Raw genomic sequence first — 21372 nt, 5'->3', positions numbered from 1 at the left:
TAAACCCTCCCTCATTTCCTCTTCTGTTGCTATGGCAAATATTCCTTCTGTTTATCCTCTCTCAGCCCTGTGAACTTTCCTCATTTTTCATAGAAGTCTGAAGAGCAACCATATGTTAAGTTATAACACTTTTAGTTTGAGAAGAAATGTCTCCTTGATGGCGCTGCCTATAACTTTGCTCACAGGTTATAGCTGTCACAATTCTTAAGAATCTTCCTCACTAGAGGAAATGCAGACCATGTGCCTTTCCTAGGTTACCTGAGGCAAAATAATTTTCAAATTGGATATAAATGTTCTCTTTTTTTTTTATATATAACTGTTCTTATGGTATTATCAATTATTAAGCTTTTGTTAGCAATACAACTTTTATATAAGACAGTCGATTTCACAGTAGCATTTGCTATTTTTGTGGTATTTCACCAAAGATTAGCAGATGAAAGAAATCTAATATATAACTTGACTATATAATTAATTCTAATCATTTCGGTTTTTTAGACTTTTAGTTCCTGTAAGATTTTCTTGTAGAACCTATTCAACAGATACAGTTTCTGAGAAAGTTTTGGTTTTTGTGGAAAGAAAATAATGTGAGAATAACAATGAGAAGTCACATGTATGTACCCCAGAAAAGGAGACAGAATTGTTTTGGTTTTAGAAAAGAGGGTGAAAGGATGGTGTGGTATAGTGCAAATTATTAAACAATAATTTGCCTCTCCATCTTCATTCTTGATGTATGAAGGTAGAGCCTTCATTAAAATTTTGACTATTTGCTATACAGTAGTACTTTATAACTGGCCTTATGAACCATTCTGTTTTTAAATATTATTGAGGATCCCAAAGAGCTTTTGATTTATATAGGTTACATTTATAAATATTTACTATATTAGAAATTAAAATGTGGAATTTTAAAAATATTTAGTTATTCATTTAAAAATAATAAACCAATTACATGTTAACATGAAATACATATTTTATTAAAATAGCTATATTTTTAAAAATGCATAGAGGAATAGCATTGTTTTACACATAGCAAATCTATTTAATGTATAGCATCATAAAAGGAAACTGAATTCTCAGACCTGATTCCACATTCAATCTGTTGCTATATGTTTGCACTGTGTGAAGAAAATCCAACCTGACACAGATGTATAATTAGAAAAGGAAAGAGAATATTAACAGACTTTTCAGATAATCCTGAATATTCTTCTTTGATACTGACCAAGACCTGACAGGTGATAGTTTCTTAAAGATCAATTACAATGTGGGTTCTGGAACCATTATCAGGCAACTTGCACTCTGTTATATTGGAAGTCATTGGTTTTGCTTACACTCTGAATGGATTGTTGTGAGTTATTAATATCATACATTGGTTATTTGGAAAATAATGCATTATTTGCAGATTTCTATTATGCAAATTTCTATTATGGAATAGTGAATTTTTTAAATTGCACATGCTAGTATCATCAATCTTGTCGGAAGGTCTTTAAGTATGGGGTGGCTGTCAAACTCATAGTGACAGATATAAGTTTTCCAAAGTCCTAATTTTTGCTTGAAAGCTCAAACTTCTATCACTGGCAATAAATACTGTCAGTTGTGTTCCTTTAAGTGACAGACACACTTATTTCATTTTCCAAAAAAAGTGTGCCAAACTCAAAGTCTGATAATCAGTTTGTTAGTGGTTCTTCGATGTAAGATACAGTGTTCCATGGTAACAGTAGCTAAGTCAGCTCGCAAATGCATACCTTGGCACAAGTACTTTTCCTTGACAAGCATACTGTGTCATGCAGGAAAGTGCTTTATGCACATATCCCATCTTATCATGCCAAATATTAAGAAGACATATACTCAAGGGTTGAGACTGATCATTTTTGGCAGGGGAACGAGTGCATACAATGGTGAAGAATGCACTCAATGAGTCCTAGAACAGTTTAATATCAATCATTTGATTCCTGCAGTTTTACCCACTATGGCTTTTGCAACATTAGTACAAATGTCAACATAGTGATAAAGGAAAATAATATCTAAATATTATTAAAATAATATAATAATGATGATGATGATGATGATGATGATATGAGGACCCCAAAAGGGCTGAAGAATCCTTGGGAATCTGCAGGCTACACTTTAAGAATCACTGTACTAGTTAATAGCATCCTTAGTATCCTTCCAGCTTCGGTATCTCTTATCTTTCTTCAGAATAGTTACAGTGATTGTCTTCTTAAAACATGTTTCCATCAAGTGCTTGCTTAGTAATCCATGAAACATTGTTAATTTCTTCCACAAAATTAAAAATCCTTTTAACTAATGGACGGATCCTTAATAGGCTCCTGCCTTTCTCTATGGTCAATTTATTACTTTAGTCAAGCAAATTTACATGGCAATTTTTAATATTTTCTATCACCAAGTCATTTGGGGGGCCACTCTTCCAATTTGGATTTTCTACCTTTTTTCCCCCTAAACGTGACCATTTTAACACGCAGCTCACTTCTTTCCAAGTTTTACATTTTCCTGTCATTGCAAACCCTTTGTCCAAGCCTTTTGTTTTTCCATCTTTTTTGTATACCTTTCCCAATTAACTACTTCAAATTTCAGTTCATTTATTGTTGGTTATATAAGTATCTATATAATTTTTCACAAGTGGGCTAAAACTTTCATTTGGGAACTAGTTGCTTAGTATCTAACATAACTTTTTAAACAAAAGGAATATGATACATGCTGTTGTCGTTATATTCACAGAAAAGGCAGCACTTTTGAAGATATCTGGAAAGTGTATTCTAGTGTATTCTTTCCAAAGTATTGTGCTATGACACTTTATTTGGTACAAGTCAGAACAGGTCACACCTAAATATTTTGAGCCAAAGAGGATGTGATGTAAAAATAGGGTATTTGTCAATAAAGAATCAATAAACAAATTAGAAAAGCCCTTTTTATTTCAAAGAGAAATCATTGACATTCTTATTTATAGTCTTAGTAATTAGTAGACTTTCCTAATTGGAGTCACTTTCAGTAATGGTAATTTGGTCTATAACTAAAAATTGAGGGGGATCCCTGGGTGGCTCAGCAGTTCAGTGCCTGCCATCAGCCTGGGGCGTGGTCCTGGAGTCCTGGGATCGAGTCCCACATTGGGCTCCCTACATGGAGCCTGCTTCTCCCTCTGCCTGTGTCTCTGACTCTCTCTCTCTCTCTCTTTCTCTCTCTCTCTGTTTTCTCTCATGAATAAATGAAATCTTTAAAAAAATTTTTTAAATAAAAATTGAATCCAACATTAGAGCTCTTCCCATAATCAAAGTCCATATCCAATTCAAATTTTGGCTTTAATCTAGGGATTTAGGCAAGATGGACACTCTATACATAAATACAATGCCTACTGTGTGGTATGATCCTACTAATTTTCTCAATTCAAGAAAGGGAGATCATGGATAATTATCAGAAGTCCAATTATTTCATAAAGCATAAGTGTTACATTAATATTTCTCCTTTGCTGTGGGAGCTACAGGGGGCTCTATAGTTGGTAAAGTATTGTTATCTGCATGTCATTTATTAGTCTCCAAGCCAAAAAAATCATGATGTTAATGAGTGATATTAATACTTGATAAAATACAAATGGCTTTGACTCTGCTATCAAAACATCTCTCTTTATTCTCAGATTCTAAAAAAAAAAAAAATAAGCATCCCATTTCTTTAACCACTGAACTTATATATAGAAGCCACTATAATTTAAGTTCATTTTAAAGATTCTTACATAATTGCCAGTTGAAGGCAGCATGAAAAAAAATAATAAAATGCAGGCAGACATTTATTTCCATACAATAGGACTACTCAAAATCTTTGTTTAAGTGTGTATTTACCCTTCTGGCTCTTTTCCTTAGAACCTGTGCAGTGTCTGGAACATGGTTTACATTCAATAATTGTTGCTGAATGAATCATAAGTAATTTCTGGTAGGTTAGAACAGAGGGAAATTTATTAATTGTACTTTTCAAAGTAATCATTCTAAAATGCATCCCACCCAAGCAACACAGAGAATAGAAAAATAAATATGATATTTGTCACACTGTTCTTGAAGCATAAGCACCACTTCTCCACCCACCTCCCCCTCAATATTACACAGACAGATGAATAGAGCCTTATATCTACATCTTTGTCTCTGAGTCTTGATAGCTTTTCTACAAGAGAGTTGATAGCCAGTATTTGGTTCACAGACCTTAAAGAAAAAATAATAGGGCCAACACTGTATTATTTTTTAAAAGGAAATGTCAAGGGGATCCCTGGGTGGTGCAGCGGTTTGGCACCTGCCTTTGGCCCAGGGCGCGATCCTGGAGACCCGGGATCGAATCCCACGTCGGGCTCCCGGTGCATGGAGCCTGCTTCTCCCTCTGCCTGTCTCTCTGCCTCTCTCTCTCTCTCTCTCTCTCTCTGTGTGTGTGTGTGTGACTATCATAAAAAAAAAAGAAAATGTCAAGAACAAAAAATGAAAATGTCAAAAGATAGGTTGATATACTGTATTACTCAAAGATGGTTGTGTTGGGAGAGCTGACCAAGTGATTTACTAACAGCTTTTACTGGACAGTCTTTGGATTACAATGTAGATGAAAAATAAATGGGAATCCATTTCATGTTTACTCTATCCAGGCACTTGACAGATGGAGAAAAAAAATAGGAAGACACAATTAGAGTCTACAAAAACGTGGAGATTTTTTTTCAGGTTTCAAAATTATGAAAAAAAATTTTGTCATGGAAAATTTTTTCAAAGGCCTATTTATCTACCTTTATCTTTATATCCTTTGATTAAATAAACTGCCTTTCATTACTGATCACATGTGTATACAGGTAGGGATTATGAAATTGTGTAAATCTGATGTTCAACTGAAATATAAATGCAAAAATCAATAGAAGGGGCCCTTGGTATACTCAGTTCATAATAGATGTAGATCTCATTGGTGAATCTTAGATAAGATTAGGTTCTCTTGTGGCTCTTGAGGAAAAGTTTTAGTCACTCAGTAGTACTTTAATCCATAAACATTCATTGAGGGTCCATTATGTGTCAGGAATTTTCTAGGTGTGTACATAGAAAGATAAATAGTATTGGTGAGCATTACTTCCCATTACAGGGAGGTCTCCACTGGATACAGAATAGTTAACTGAGTAAAAATATAAAAGAAATGTAGACAAAAATAAATATTCTACATTGTTCAAAAAGGCATATGACTGCACACTTGTAAAGATCTACTAGGATGTCCTACTTATTTTTGATGATTATTTAATGCATGTTCATCAGTGATATTTATGTTGGTGAAGAATATGGAAGGCTGAATGCCTTAAGAGGCCTCCTTTTAAAGGTTCCTGTTTCCCGGGTATTCATGACTCATTACATTTATTATTTGCATCCCTTAATCTTCATTCCATTTTTCTAAACAAGGGATTCTCATACTGAAATTCTAAAGGAAACTATACTTAAACATAGATACTAATCACTCTTTAATGTATGTTTATTATTAATTCTAGAAAGAAGAGAGATAATAGAATATCTCCCTTCTGACTATACATTTTTCAAATCGGTGACAATATAGCAAAATTTTCAAGTCTTTATCCCATTGACTTTGGTTATGTCAAGAAATAAAGTGTTGCTCACTTGAGTAATTTAATATTTTCCTCATATAATTAAAGGTAATTTGAGTGGAAAAACATCAGGGGTGACGTTTGAATTTGTCTTCCCTAAACTTGTTTTCTGTTGTTCATGCGTATCCTGGGATTTCAAGAAATATGTAAGAATTCTTTCTTACATATTTCTGTTTTCCTAAACAGTTAGATTTTACTTTCATGCTTTTGCAGAAACATACTTTGCTACTGTTTTGGCAGAACTATATGCTTTGTTTGACAAGAATCTACAATAATTTTCTTATTTCAAAAACCAATGCCTTTAATTCTGATTTTATGCTCTAATCTTAATAAAATAGTTCATTTCTCCCACATAAATTAAACTAGGTCATTCTGTTGTCCCAACCTGCTTGTCAATGTGAAATATTTAAAATGAATACATGAACTCACATCCCTAAGACTTCACTGAATCCTTATGTAGTGACAACACAATTACATACATTCTCTTTATATTCCCATTTTTTCCACCTACTCTGGAATTTGTCATTAGATTGAAATTTGATTTTAAGACAACAGCCATGTTGAAAGAAGGCAACCATATAGATCCCTTACTGATTTGTCTGTAAATCTGTTACTGAGGACACAGATTGTTGCATTATAGAGCATCTTTGAATGAAGTGATCTTTCTGATTATAAGAAATATTTTAATTGAGCAACTGGCTTGTTTAAAACTTATACATCGCTCTTTCCATTAGTTACCAGCAAACCAAGAAAAAGAAACAAGGTACAGTTCATCCCAACCAAATTTGTAAGATCTTATGATATATTTTGTGTACTGACCTCATCCATGCTTCATCTTAACATCCCTACTTTTAATACTGCTTTCTCTATTCAGTTTTGCTTTGCTTTCATTTCGCTTTTAGTTATACTAAAGCACATGTAAGACAAAATTTGCCATCTTAACCATTCTTTAAGTGTACAGTGAATACATTCACATTGCTATACAGTCTATCTCTAGAACTGTTTTCATCTTGCAAAACTAAAATTCTGTTCTATTAACAACTTTGCATTTCCCTTTCACCTCAGCCCCTGGCAATCATCATTCTACTTTCTCTCTCTATGAATTTATCTACTTACCTCACATAAATATTTGCCTTTTTATGATGGGCTTATTTAACTTAGCATAATATCCTGAAGGTTCATCCATGTTGTAGCACGTGTAAGGATTCCCTTTCCTTTTGAGGCTGAGTAATATTTAATTGTATGTATATACTACATTGTGTATATCCACTCATCTGTCAAAGGGCATGGGTTGCTTCCACATTTTGGCCGTTGTAAATAATATTGCTATGAATGTGGGGGTACATCTTTGAAACACTGCTTTCAATTCTTTTGGGTATATACATAAAAGTGGAATTTCTGGATCGTATGGTAATTCTATTTTTAATTTTTTGAGGAACTGCCGTACTCTTTTCCATAGCAGCTGCACCATTTCATATTCCCACAAACCATTTTGGACAGTATCTCTTCTAATGACTGTGAGGTGGTATCTCATTGTGGTTTTGATTTGCATTTCCCTAATGATTAGTGATATTGAGCATCTTTTCATACGCTTATTGGCCATGTGTATCTTTTTTGGAGAACTGTCTATTCCAGTATTTTGTCCATATTTAAATTGGATTCTTTGTTTTTCATTGTTGAGTTGTAGGAGTTCCTTATGTATTCTGGAAATTAACCCCCTTATAAGAGATATATGATTTGCGAATATTTTCTCCCATCCCATCTGTTGCCTTTTCACTCTGTTGATCGTGTCCTTTGATGCACATAAGTTTTTGATTTTGATATAGCCCAATTTATCCATTTTTCCTTTTTTTCCCTGTGAGTTATTTCTACTTTGATTTAACCTCATAAGTATTCTACAAGCTACCTTAAACTCCTCCTAGAACAGAATATAAATAGGTGAGAATGTAGTCACTCACTATTCAATATTAGCTATCCTGTCATTTTCCTATGACATTTTAATTATTTGTACCTTGTTATGAGCCCTTTTGTATTTGTTAATGGCATGAATATAAACAAATAGTGCCTGAATATCTGAACAAAAGTTATCTATGTAGGAACACAATTTTCCATGGGCCTCCCACATTTTTTTCATATCTTGTGAACAAGGCACTGACTGGGCTTTGCTCTGGACTCTCTTTTCAAAGATGATTGCATAGTAAACAGCCTTCAAAGAAAAGGCAAGTCTCACATCCTTAGAGAGGATGGAGAGAGTGTCTCCCTCTAGAATTAAAGACAGGCATGCTTATAGCCCATTGTAAAAGATTTACATTCCCTAAACTCAGGATTCCTCTCTTGTAATGCAAACTACTGCATGTGAAGTATCATCAGGCTCTCTTTGCATTGCCATCTGGGAATTGTGGCTCAAGGAATCAGTACAACAAGATTTACAGACTACCTATTGCTATTGGTATAAGAAACCATCCTTTGTTTCCAGCCTTGGAGGTTCATGTATTCTATGAGCATCCATGAAACTGCATCAGACCAGCTTGTTAGCTTGCAAGTATGGAAAAACTCAGACCCTTCATGGTGCTTGGCAACATATTATAAGGATTTTTGTGAATATACTTGAAAGTCATTTAGCCTAATCTCCTACTCAGTCAAGACTTTCTTCTACACATCTTGACAGATGGCATTCTAAATATCACTTAAATGATTCCAGTAAAAGGAAAACTCTTCTCAAAACCTATTGCATCATTGGTCCCTCCTTATGTGAACTGAACTATTAATAACTCCATAATACTGGGTTTTGCCTGGACTCATCTGGTATTGCATAGAATAATTATTCTATTTTCCACATGGCAGGTCTTTGTATTTGAAAGTACTTACTTAGTCTCCACTAATCTTATTTAATTCTCTAGACATATCATTTTCATTCCGTATCTTCACACACTATGTTCTCCAGACCCACTAGACACTCCGAGACACACTACAGTATGGTGATATTCTCACAGATGCTCAGAACTAGAGATGAATTTAATAGACTTAAATGGCTAAGACAAAATTTAGTGAGAATATTATTTATTATTTGGACAGAATGCATTTGATTGATTTAACATGAGTTTTATGTACAGTTTTTATAGTTCAGTCATAGTGTATCTGATTTAGCTTGTGATGGTAAAAATATTCAGACTTTTTCCACATGGTCACTCTTAAACTATGACCATATTTGTAAACTGATTTTGTAAAACTGTAACATCAGATTTTTATTTTTAACCAGTCCAGATCATTTTTAACTTTGCTTCTGTCACCAGAGATGTTAGCTCCTTGTTAGGTAAAATTTATGCCATCTGAAAGTTTTATAGACATCCTTACAATCATTTAATCTTAGTCACTAATGGAAATATTGTCCACAAAAAAAAGGCTAAGGACAAGTCATTAAATTCCTTCTTTCACAGTAACACAAACTATACTTCAATATTATTGATCAATTGTCTAGCTAGTTATAATCCACTGAATGATGCCATTATCCAGCATAAATGTCACCATCTTATCCACAAGAATATCTTGCTTTGGTGAAATTAAAATGATCCACATTTTTGGAATTCTCTAGATCTACCGACTATTTTCTAAAAGAATATTCAACACTTTACTAGAAAAGTGAGAGGAATGTCATTCAGGAGGATGAATCCAGCTAATTTACCTTGCTACTGGCCAGATGAGATAAAGGAAACTGGATTTAAAGTTTTTTTGCCTAAACAAAGAATTGCTTTTCTGATCCCTAATCTCATATAAAGCCAAAACCTTAAGTCCCTGAAGGAGTGATAGCTAACAGTCTCATTCACAAAGTCCAGAAAAAAATCTATGGCTTCTGGTGGAGACATAGAAGCAAAAACATATCTATCTCTGGGGAAATACATAGGAAACTCCTACTTCCATTGTGATTTTTTGGTGCAGTTGGAAATATGCTATATCTTTATTGTGGTGTGGTTATAAATTTGTCAAAATGCAACAAACTATAGACCTAAAACTGACTTAAATAAAAGTATATTAAAGTAAGTTAATTTTCTAAATTTAGAGAATAAAGAGGAGAATAAAGATCATGAAATCTATATTGCCTTTAAAAACAAACTGAATTTTGAAATGTTAATCATTACCATTAAAATTTAGGTCTAAAAAGATCTCCTAAGGAAACTGAATGAAACAGGTACCTATTTAGCAATTTTATCTAGATCATTAAAAATCGTATAAGTTCTCTTATAGCATTTTCTAACTAATAATACATTACAAATAAGGAATGTATTATTTCTTCTTCATGCCTTTAAAATGTTTGCTAACTCCATCATCTAGTACTCATAATGTGTATGAAAAGCAGAAATGTACAATACATTCTCTGTTCAAACTGTAATAAAATGAGAAATTAACAGTAAGAATTATAATAAGAAAAACTACCCTTTGGAAATTGAACAATGCTATCCTATATAATTTTTTAATCAAGGAAGAATACAAATCTACAATTAGAGACTAGGAGAAAAGTTATAAGCATAAAACATACTCTATCATTCTTAAAGATATAGTAAAAATCAGTAAAAATAATCATGGCTATAAATGCTTTATTTAGAAAGAAAAGACAAATAGATTGAATATAAGTGAAGAATAAGAAGAGAAATAATAAAATCCAGAGAGGACAAAAATGAATTAATAAATATAAAGTAGAAATGAATGAACTAAAGACGGAAAGAACAGTAGAAAGAATGGCTAAAACTAAGATTAGTTTGGTTCAAAGACCAAAATATTCAAGTCTTCTGGCAATACCAGCATGATATTTTATAAAAATCACAGTATTATAATAATAACAATGCCAATAAAACCACTTTATTTTTATGCTTGTTTACTTTTCATCCTGGATATAGTCATTCTATTACTTACTTGCTTAATCCTTGACTTTAATATTGTTTCTTAATTTCAATGTTCTTTTGAATAAATAATTAATACAAATCACTCCTTCAAAAAGTCAAAGGACAGGGATCCCTGGGTGGCGCAGCGGTTTGGCGCCTGCCTTTGGCCCAGGGTGCGATCCTGGAGACCCGGGATTGAATCCCACGTCGGGCTCCCGGTGCATGGAGCCTGCTTCTCCCTCTGCCTGTGTCTCTGCCTCTCTCTCTCTGTGTGTGTGACTATCATAAATAAATAAAAATTTAAAAAAAAAAAAGTCAAAGGACAAAGTCCACAAGATCATGCTGATAGATCCAAAGGATATTTGAAAAAAATAAACATTTCTTTCTGATAATAATTCTTAGAAAAAATAATTCTTTATCATATCAATCCATAATCATAATTATCAGTGAAATATGAAATCATCCCTAGATTACTTCACTTACTTGAATTCCTTTAAAAAATACTGTAGCTGAGACACCTGGGTGGCTCAGCGGTTGAGCATCTGCCTTGGCTCAGGTCTTGATACTGGGGTCCTGGGATCAAGTCCCACACGGAGTCTGCTTCTCCCTCTGCCCATGTCTCTGCCCCCCCCCTCTCTCTCTCTCTCTCTCTATGTCTCTCTCATGAATAAATAAAATCTTAAAAAAAAAATATCGTAGCCTATGCAGTAAGAGAAGAAAACAGATGTAAATATTGAAAAGCAGCACCAACCATCATTATTTACAGATGATGTGAATAAAACCACATTTTTGCAATATTAAATCAAAAGGATACAAAAATAATATTTTTAAAATGTATATGTAAATACTAGCAATAAGAAATTAGGAAATAATGGAAAAAATCCCATTCATACTATGAATATAGGCAATGTTTCTCACAGTTTAACATACAAATCACCTGACAGTTTTGTTAAAATGAAATTCAGGGACACCTGGGTGGCCCAGGAGTTGAGTGTTTGCCTTTGGCTCAGGGTGTGATCCAGGGATCTGTGATTGAGTCCTGCATCTGGTTCCCCACAGGGAGCCTGCTTCTCCCTCTGCCTGTGTCTCTGCCTCTCTGTGTCTCATGAATAAATAAAATCTTTTTTTAAAAAAAGCAGATTCAGCAGGTTTTTGTTTTGTTTTTAAGGATTTTATTTATTCACGAGAGACACAGAGACACAGGCAGAGGGAGAAGCAGGCTCCACACAGGGAGCCCGACATGGGACTCCATCCCAGGTCTCCAGGATCACGCCCTGGGCTGAAGGCAGGTGCTCAACCGCTGAGCCACCCAGGGATCCCCAGCAGGTTTGAGGTGGAAATCAAGATTTTACATTTCTAATGAGTTCTCAGTTGCTGCTGATCAGGCTTCAAGTAGTAAGGAATATATATGTGTGTATGTATATTCTCGTGTATAATTTTAAAATTTAACACTTAATAAGAAATTAGTGAAACTTCTCTTTTTTAAAAAATAAAAAGCAAAAGGAAGTAAGTTAAAAAATTACTGGGAGACAAAACAAACAAAAACATTTGTATGAAGAAAATAAATGTCACATCCCTGGATGGGAAGACAACAGTACAAGAATGTCTATTCTAACTAAAATTAATCTAGTGCTTTTATCTTAACACAATGAAAACTACCAAGTGCTATTTTTCGTGACTTTTAAAGATGAAAAAGGCTTTTTTTCCACAAAGAAGGCATTAGGCAGTTCTTGTCTTCCAGGAATTAAGGTGTCTTTTAAAGTGACAATAATTAAAACAATTTGTTCTGCATGGAAACAGATTAAAAGTGTGGGATACAAAGTCCAGCCATGGATCCAACTGTGCATATTAAACTTATATTAAATAAATAAATAAATAAATAAATAAATAAATAAATAAATAAACAACAAACTTATATACAACAGAGGTGGCATATCAATCTCTGAGAGAAGAAATTATTTGAAAATTTTTATCTATTATAGTATCGATTATTTTATATGATCTCATTCTGTTAGAATAGTGCTGTCTTGTGAATGAGCAATCATGGCCTGTCCCTACCACTATCGCCATTCTTCTGACAAAAAAATTCAATGAGTTCTATAATTTAGCTATTCTCTTTAACATGATCTTGTTTTTTTACCAAAAGCCCTATCAACATAGCTAAATTAGAGTTATTTCCTCTGTGATAAAATCAGACCCATCAGCACAGAGTTCTTCTCTCTCTGATTATAATTGTAGGGTTGCAGGGGCTTTTGTTTCTCTCTTTTTTAGCTATAGACCCAGATTGTCCATTTTGGTCCTAGACTGCCTCCCACTGCTCCCCAAATGACATCAAAAGATAAATGATTAAGAACTTTTATTTTTTTATTTTTTATTTTTTGATTAAGAACTTGTAAAGGCTAAATCAACAGCTCCTTTACAAGTTGTATGCACATAAAATACATCTTTAAAAGGATATGTTATTTTACAGAGTATCAAATACATTATTAAAAGTGTAAAACCTAGGCTTCAATAATCACCACTAGCATTTCTTTGCCAAATATCTAATAAAGCATATCATAAGCACAGTGGATGCTGCAGTAATTATGAGAGCCAGAAATAATAAATTGTCAAATATATCTCAAGTTTCTAAACATTCTTCACCTCCCAGGTAGATTGGTTCCAGGTCTTCTTTGGGTCCCTCAGGTAAAACTATGACTCGCATGGTACCGTGTAGGGTTAAATTATGGCTAAAAGAATCTATTCCAGTTTGCTCTAGTGATTTCTAAACTCCTGTTCTCTATTTGTATTTCTTCAACACCAAAAAGAGGACTTGTATTTACAAGCAATTTAAAGAAAACAAAAAATTAAAAACTATCCTTTTTAAAAGTCACACTGAACTAGTTCCCATGTTGTTTACATCATCAATCTTCACTACCCATGAAAATCTTCTCTTTCTCCTACATCCCGGACAATTTTGATGACTCCTCCTCTTCTTCCTCCTTTAATGAAACCTTTCCCTCACTACTACTCATGTCCACCACACTCCAACCTCCTCTCCAGCCTTTACATTTTTGTCAATAGAACTTGTCTGGAAAAACAAAACAAAACAAAACAAAACTTGCTTGACAAAGCAAGATTCTTAGAGAATAGCTCAGCAATACCAGAATACTACATATCATGGGCAAAGAAGTGTCAAAGGCTAGAAACATCCATTCCCATGTGAGGGGATTTTGTCCCCTCACATTTTTAGGCACTTAGTAAAAATGCACAAGTGAATGAACGATTATAAGGATAGAAGGAAGAATTAGCTATGATGTGAAAGAAAAATTTTAGTCCGTCAGAAGTCCTAGGCCCCTGACAGAGCTCTGCTCTTACTCCCTCTCATAATACTTTTATAAAATTACTTTTACAAGGATATCTGTTTATGAATTAATGTAAAATATTAGCAGTTCAGTATTGATATGGAATGAACTCATGTAATAGCTTTTAGATTTCCAACATTTTAATAAGAAATCATCAAAGGAAATAATGTACATTCTTGGGATTTAATGTATTCATTTGTACAAAATAGGGTGATGTAAAACTTCACTAACCTAGGTCCCTTTATTTCAGAAATTATCATAGGAAAAGTCATGGGTGTAATATAAAGGACTGTGGCTAGAGATAGGAAACACAATAAACTTGAAAGCTTTCTTTAACTAACTTGTGTATGATTTTAGAAAAGTCCCATAACCCCTCTGGTTTCTGTTGTGTTTAAAGTGAGCTGAATCATTCAATCAATCCATCTCAGCATCATATAATTCCATGATTCTACATGAACCAGATAGATGTTCCTTTTCTACGTTACCCTTTCTCTAAGCAGTGGTTCTTGGAATGAAATTATTTTTGTTGGCATGTTTTTTCATCTGGATGTGACTAGGCTTCAGGGATCACATGAATTCCCTAAACTTGGGCAATTATGTTTGGGTGCATTTTTCTGAGCAGGGGTATATAGTTTACATCTGATTCTCAAAAGGGATAAAACCCAAATTCAATAATGAACTAATTCCAAGTGATTCACATTAACTTGTGAAAACAGGCTCAGAAGAAGTTTGCTTAATAATACTTTGTTGGTTTTATAACATTCTGTGTCCCACATCAGTAACATGTACACTCTGGTAGTAGAAGCTACATTTCAAACTTTCATTAATAGCTGTCTCCCCATGTGGTGATAGGCCCTGGACTACGTCTAGTTCACCTCATTATATCAAATGCCTTGAACAGTGCCTAGCTTCTGATGAATCAAAGAAGGCAAATGCCTACCAGTTTATCTTTAGGCAAGAAGACAGCTAGGGAATGATCATCTTTTCATCTGGGCATGAATCAAGATTCCAGAACTTAGGTGATAGAAGAATCAACAAATAAGGATAGATAGATCATCTTATCCTCAAGCTAATTTCAGTATAAAAGAAATGAAACCCACAGTGAGGAAGGCCTACCCAGAAGTGGCAAGGTCAAGACTAGAGTCCTTATCCAATGGTACAGGTTCCTTTCATTCCACTAAGCACCTAATTATTGAGTGCAAATGAACACATCATCCAAATTCCAGGTCCTTTCTTTTAACTGAAATTCAACAGCTAACAAACCCATCCTTCATTATAAGTACACATACCATAAATAACTTCTGATTTTTGCCTGGTTTATTAACATAAGCAAATAAAATAACATCAGGTCTTATATGTAATATAAGTTGGATTCACTGTCATATCTACAAAAGACATTCAGTACTATAAATAAAATTCTTTTATCATGCAAACTTAATTAGTTTTTCCATAATGTTTATTTGTCTTAACTGACAATTACAGGAAGAAAGGGGCTTCATTCATTAATACCTTTTAAAATACACAGTACATAAAACTGAATACATGTTATTTCATTCATACACACTTCTGGTAATTGATTTTTAAAAACCTAATAATATTTGCATTTCTTTTATCTTTTTTACAGGAGCATTGTTTTAAACCCAGCTTATTTCCGAAATCATCTTCGCCAGGCAACAGTGTTTAGATGTCTGGAGAGATATTCAGAAGCTGCCCGGTATGTTTGTTATAACTTTTGTGAAGATTTATTTCAAGTTAAATTAATTTTATTCTCAGCTTCTGGTAATAGCATAATAGAACTTTCCATTTCTCTCATGGAGTATGATTTTACCAGAATTATTGTCTTATAAACGTCAAACCAACAATTATTGACTATCTTTTTCTTTAATTAAAGCCATTTCGTGTCCATAGCTCTTAGTAAAATTCAAACTTTCCAGCCATGAGGTCACTGATAATGATGGGAAAACTTCCAGGGAAGATTAGAAATGAACTTGACCTCTTGCTCTCAAGTAGCTTCCTGGTCCTGATTGTAATGACACAATTCTGTGACTCTCTCTTTCTTGAGTTCTGGAAAAATGAAATCCAACCACATGAAAAAGACCTTAGGAGCTCTTTCTAGAGGAGATGGCATCAGTTATAACATCAAGGGTTGTTAGAGCTGTTCTAACATATTGCCTCCTGGACCCCAATATATTTTATAAAAAAAACCTTGTGAAACAGTCTTTAATATTCTCATCCCCAGAACCTAGACTTACAGCAAAAAAAAAAAAAAAAAAAAAAAAAAATATATATATATATATATATATATATATATATATTACAAGAATTGTGCAACAACTTCAGTGCTATACTCAGAGTTCCTTCTCACCTATGACAGCCAAGGCTTTTTTCCTACCTGGGTCAAGCTCATCATATTGGATTTCCCTTCCCTTTGATGAATCTCTCAGTGAATTTTCCCCATCTCCAATGAATAGCTGCCGTTTCTTACTTGTCCACTTTATTATCTCAGGAATTGAGCAAGAGAATGTGAGTGGTTTTTACGCTTATCTCCAAGCACAACTCTCCAAGATCTGCAGTAATAGGGATGAGAAGCCTAGGTTGCGGGTGGTTATTGTCCTTAGAAACTTTGCAAATAACACTTGGAAAGTGAAGCTTTAGGAATTTAAATGGATAATAAAATGGTTCCATAAAATTAATACCATGAAGTCGACATGAATTCCATTTCTATAAGATGGTCCTAAGAGTTTCCAAAACTGAATTAAATGACGAAGGTAGAAAGAATTAATCCCAACTACAATCACTTTGCAGTCAAATAACCAAAATGCCACATCTATTTACCTGTGTGTTAATGTGCATTTTTAAAAATTAAAATAGTCTATTTATCAATCTCATTTTTTACATTGTTTTTCCTTATGCTTTCTCTACTGTGTTCCATCTTTTGTACTCATTTATGACTTCTTTCTACATTTTATTTTCTCCACTGAGTTGTCTCTGTGACTTTCATTCCACCCACATACTTTTCCTGACTATGTGAATGAGAGAACATTTAAGAGGTAAGCTTCCTTCAGTCCCATACTTTTTAAGTCCCTAGCTACAAATGAAGCTAATAGGTCCAAAGTAAACAGATACCACTATTTGTAAAATAGTATTTTCTAAGAAATGGTCTATTAACGTGTCTTCTGAATCTAATCAGAAGATCAATGGAAGGATAAATGCAACTTCAGAACTAGATTACGACTAGTAAAAAACTGCTGGTGGTGTGCTGAGGTCGGCCTTTATAAATTTCAGAAAGCCAAATATTGATTTTCTGGAATTTGAGGAGAGCCAGTTGTTAAAATAGAGCAGAAATTAGCAATGCTGGGAGAATTTACACTCTGGAAGTTAGCAAATGCTACAAATTTAGGCTTTTTGGGTCCGGGGAGAGTCAAGTCATCAGCATATCACTGACTGTAACTTAACTATATCAAACATGGCTGAGTTAAAGTTGTGACAAAAATTCTTTATGGATCCTAAAACAAACAAACAATAAGAACTTGAAAATTAAGAATTTGTTAGTATTTGTCTTGTAAAATTGGAACTGAGTAACCATTGTCCTTGATATGTATATCCCTGCAGTGAAATTAAGTGTATTTATTTAATATACAATGACCCACCTGACAATATTCCTTGAGGAAGTTCCTAATAATTGTTGGTTATACTGGCATGGACTTTCCAACAGAGAAGCAGATACAATTAATTTGCGATACAAGAGTTTTTCACCTTGGCAAGTATAGTCCTCAATATGCAGTATTAGTCATTATGGTTTCCCCAAGGGAAAGAATGAACGTAAATAACATAGTGTCCCTTAGCTATTAGATTTGCAATGTAAAACAATAAGTTGCAAATCCATATATAGAAGATTCATGTTTATCAATTAACTTCTTGGAGATTTGGGTAGTTTGGTTCAGGCCTCTTACGAGGACATTACATTAAAACTCACTGGAAAAGCCAACACCTCAAAGTTATTTCCTCTAGAATGCCAAGTAGTCATGTTTCTGAAGTTGAAAGACACTTAGTAAATACAAGAGAATGCCATTACTATGTGACTTAGGAAGTCTTCAAATCATGATTTGCAGTGAAGTGAATCATCTCTTTCTGATTCACATTATTTATAACCAGTCCCTAGAAATTAGGCCATCTAAGGTTTTCTGAGCCTAACCAGCTCTACCCAGGAAGGGATATCTAGTAAATACTCCAGAAGAGATTCCCAGGATAGCCTCATAAAAACTGAGATTCTCAACCAGAAAGGCTAGAGAAAAATGCTATGACCTGTAGTGGAATGGAAGGTATCAGTCAGCTTTACAACAATGAGCAGGTCCTTTTATTTTATGGGTCAATATTCTTTTAGTAACATCCTACCTACCAGAGGAGAGAGCAAGAATATATAGATGGTAGAAAATTGAATAAAAATAAGGATATTTTATTTTGGTTTAGGCTCTGCAGGGATGCTGGTCATCCTTGAGCAGACAACTGACACTGGTAAAATTGATGAAAGCACATTTTCAGGCCATAAATCTAAATTGAAGTTGCTGTAACTCCCCAAGAAACAGCCAACCTGTGAGGTCTTACCTGAAATAGCAAGTAGCCTAGCTCTTTAACATCTTTGTTTCTATCCACATAAAAGTATATGTGTTGAAGTAGAATGTCTTTACTTGAATCTGTCTTTTCTTTCCCAGCACTCACACTGGCACACACATACATACACACATCATTTGACTCTACCTTTATAACAAAGATGGTAGACAAGAAAAAATATGCAGAGATGTGATGAAACAAACAAAAGTACAGACTATTTTTATTTTGTGAAGAGAAATTCTAACTCTTGATAATATGAACGGCACGTCTTTTACTTCTGTTTGTTCAATGACTTCCACAGACTTTGGCACATACCAAGCACCAGGTCAGGGCTTGCAAATTAAATTAGCCAGTTTTGAGTTTGTGGTTAAGAACCATTTAGCTGCAGCAGTAAGAAGATATTACATGAAATTAGTCAACCCTGGTTGAAAGATAAATATGAGTCTGCACATAGTAGTTATGGTGGTAGTATCATGCCTCCTATAGTAAATACCTATATGGCAAAAACTAGATGGTATTACACAGAATCTTTAGTTAGGACCATGCTGTGTAAGAGGAAGCAAACAGAAGGTAATACTAATGGAGAAAGTACAACAAAAGCTTCTATCCATCATGAAGGCGGAGTTCGTTGTGTATTTCTACATGTATGAACTAGATGAGGGATACTAAGGCAGTAATAATACATTTAAATGCTCACAAATCTCAGGCTGATGGTGTGCGAAGAAGGCCAATTGCAAGAAAAAAGAGTTGTATGAATTACAGAGAACTAAAGACCACTAACTACGATGACCATATAATTTATCTTTAAAACTTAGTGAAAATGGGCACTATTAAGAAATACCAGGAAAATATGAATAAATTAGGACTGCTATGACCACACTGGCCATCCGGTCACCGTAACCACAGCCTTTCTGAAGGGAGTGGCCATATTCAAGTCCAGTTTATGTTGCTATATACAAGCTCAGTGTTGCAGATTTTTGAGTCTTCAAGAAATAATATCTTTCAGAACTTGGCAAGAAGAAATTTCTTAACTTTTAAATGTCAATTATTTCAAGTTTGTCAAACACAGTGTCATCTTAAAAAAGCTGAAGTAGTCCCATTCATGAAAATGTAATTCACTGATTTGTTGCAATAGATCTTGTCTCTTCTACCTTTTATTTGTAATAGTATTGTATAATGCTACATTATATATAATACTGTGAGAAATAGATAATAATAAACTATGTGGTCTAAAATTTCCTTTCTTGTTTTAAAAAACATTTTATTTATTTATTCATGAGGAATACAGAGAGAGGCAGACACACAGGCAGAGGGAGAAGCAGGCTCCCTGCAGGGAGCCCGATGTGGGACTCGATCCCAGGACCCTGGGATCATGCCCCAAGCCAAAGGCAGGGGCTCAACCACTGAGCCACCCAGGCATCTTGGCATCCCTATAGTCTAATATATTCTTATCTTTTCCCTTCTTAAGGTAATACACATGCAGTAGGTTTCTGTTCAGCCAAATCAAAACACAATATTTTAAGATGACTTAATTCATGGCTACACTCATTGAGAAGCCAGATAGATAGTAGAGGTTAGTAGAAATGGGAGTAGGTGGGATGCTGAGGATCCAGCAAAGGATTTGGGACTTTGGTTGTGTTATTACTGGTATTTTGTTATAAAAGCTGATCCCACTGGAAATTGAAAATAATGCATACATAAATCACAACTTTCCAAAAAAAAAGAGTGACCCCAAAATAAATTTAAGTGTCCAGAAATCTAGTAACATAAAACAGTGTTATTACTATTTTTTTTAAGATTTTATTTACCCATTCATGAGAGACACAGAGAAAGAGAGGAAGAGACACAGGCAGAGGGAGAAGCAGGCTCCCCATGGGGAGCCCAATACAGGACTCAGTCTTAGGACCCCGGGATCACACCCTGGGCCACAGGCAGATGCTCAACCACTGAGCCACCCAGGTGCCCCAGTGATATTACTATTGATAAAAGCAATCACTCAGGAATAGTGCTACAGCCACAAGCAGCAAGAAACCGTGTCGGCTGTTAGAGCCTCATAGAACTCTATGATTTTAAGAGATTATTGTGTATCTTGCAAGGGAGGAGAATATACTGACAGGTAGACTCAAGACAAGTGATTCTGAAGAGATGATAGTAGTGTTAGGAGTTTATTTTAACTTAGTTCTGATTTAATTGAAAGTGTAAAATCCATTCAAACACCATGCAAGATACTAAAAATACATCACAGTTTTTTTGGTTAAAATAAGTTCTCACTTATGCCTTCAAATAGTATAAATGAAGACTGTAGGCTAATTTTTATTCTTAAACTGGCCATCTGCCTGAAGGGCTTTCTCTTTCTTTATTGGAGACCGTTTGCCTTTACCAGAACAGCTTTAGAGTGGGCTAGCATTAATCAGTCCTATGTGACATATAGTTGTATGTTGGAAGATAGACACGATCATTCCACCATCAAGTGATTTTCCCTTTCCCTCGGCATGACAAAGCTGTATGAACCCTGAGCACTATAAAGTCTTGCTTCTTCACATATGATTTCTATAACAGACACTAGTAAAGACAAACACAGTCATTTCATATAGCTTAGGTTAAATATCTGACTAAAAGACCACAACGCACACACTCTGTACATATGTAAGGTATATAGTGTTTGTGACTTCAAGGAAAAAAATGAAGGTTAAAATACTCTAAAGCTTCAAGCTTCTAACCATCTTTTACATCTTAAGGATTTAAAATTACACACTCATAAATGTCTAATCTTACAACAAAAGTACTAATTTTAAGGTTACGATGATAACTGATGGCTTAAAAGTAATTGTTTCCCTTAAGAAAAGTTGAATCTTTTGGACATGATCCAAATTATAAGTAAATCATTGGAATAAATAATTTTACATGCGTATAGAAAAGAAATTTA

The 21372-nt window shown here is 34.3% G+C and overlaps 1 protein-coding gene across 1 annotated transcript in view; it reads left to right on the top strand.

The window, feature by feature from the left end:
* SPATA16 (spermatogenesis associated 16) overlaps positions 1–21372 on the top strand; it is a 195259-nt gene that overhangs the window by 66984 nt on the left and 106903 nt on the right. Inside the window, exon 3 of the mRNA XM_055308435.1 lies at positions 15460–15549. Coding sequence (XP_055164410.1) covers positions 15460–15549 — 90 coding nt within the window. The remainder of the gene's footprint in view (positions 1–15459; positions 15550–21372) is intronic.

The sequence above is a fragment of the Nyctereutes procyonoides genome, unplaced genomic scaffold, assembly GCF_905146905.1.
Source record: "Nyctereutes procyonoides isolate TBG_1078 unplaced genomic scaffold, NYPRO_anot_genome, whole genome shotgun sequence".
Taxonomy (NCBI): domain Eukaryota; kingdom Metazoa; phylum Chordata; class Mammalia; order Carnivora; family Canidae; genus Nyctereutes; species Nyctereutes procyonoides.
Note: the sequence above shows the minus strand (reverse complement) of the source record. Positions and strands in the feature narration are given on the sequence as shown.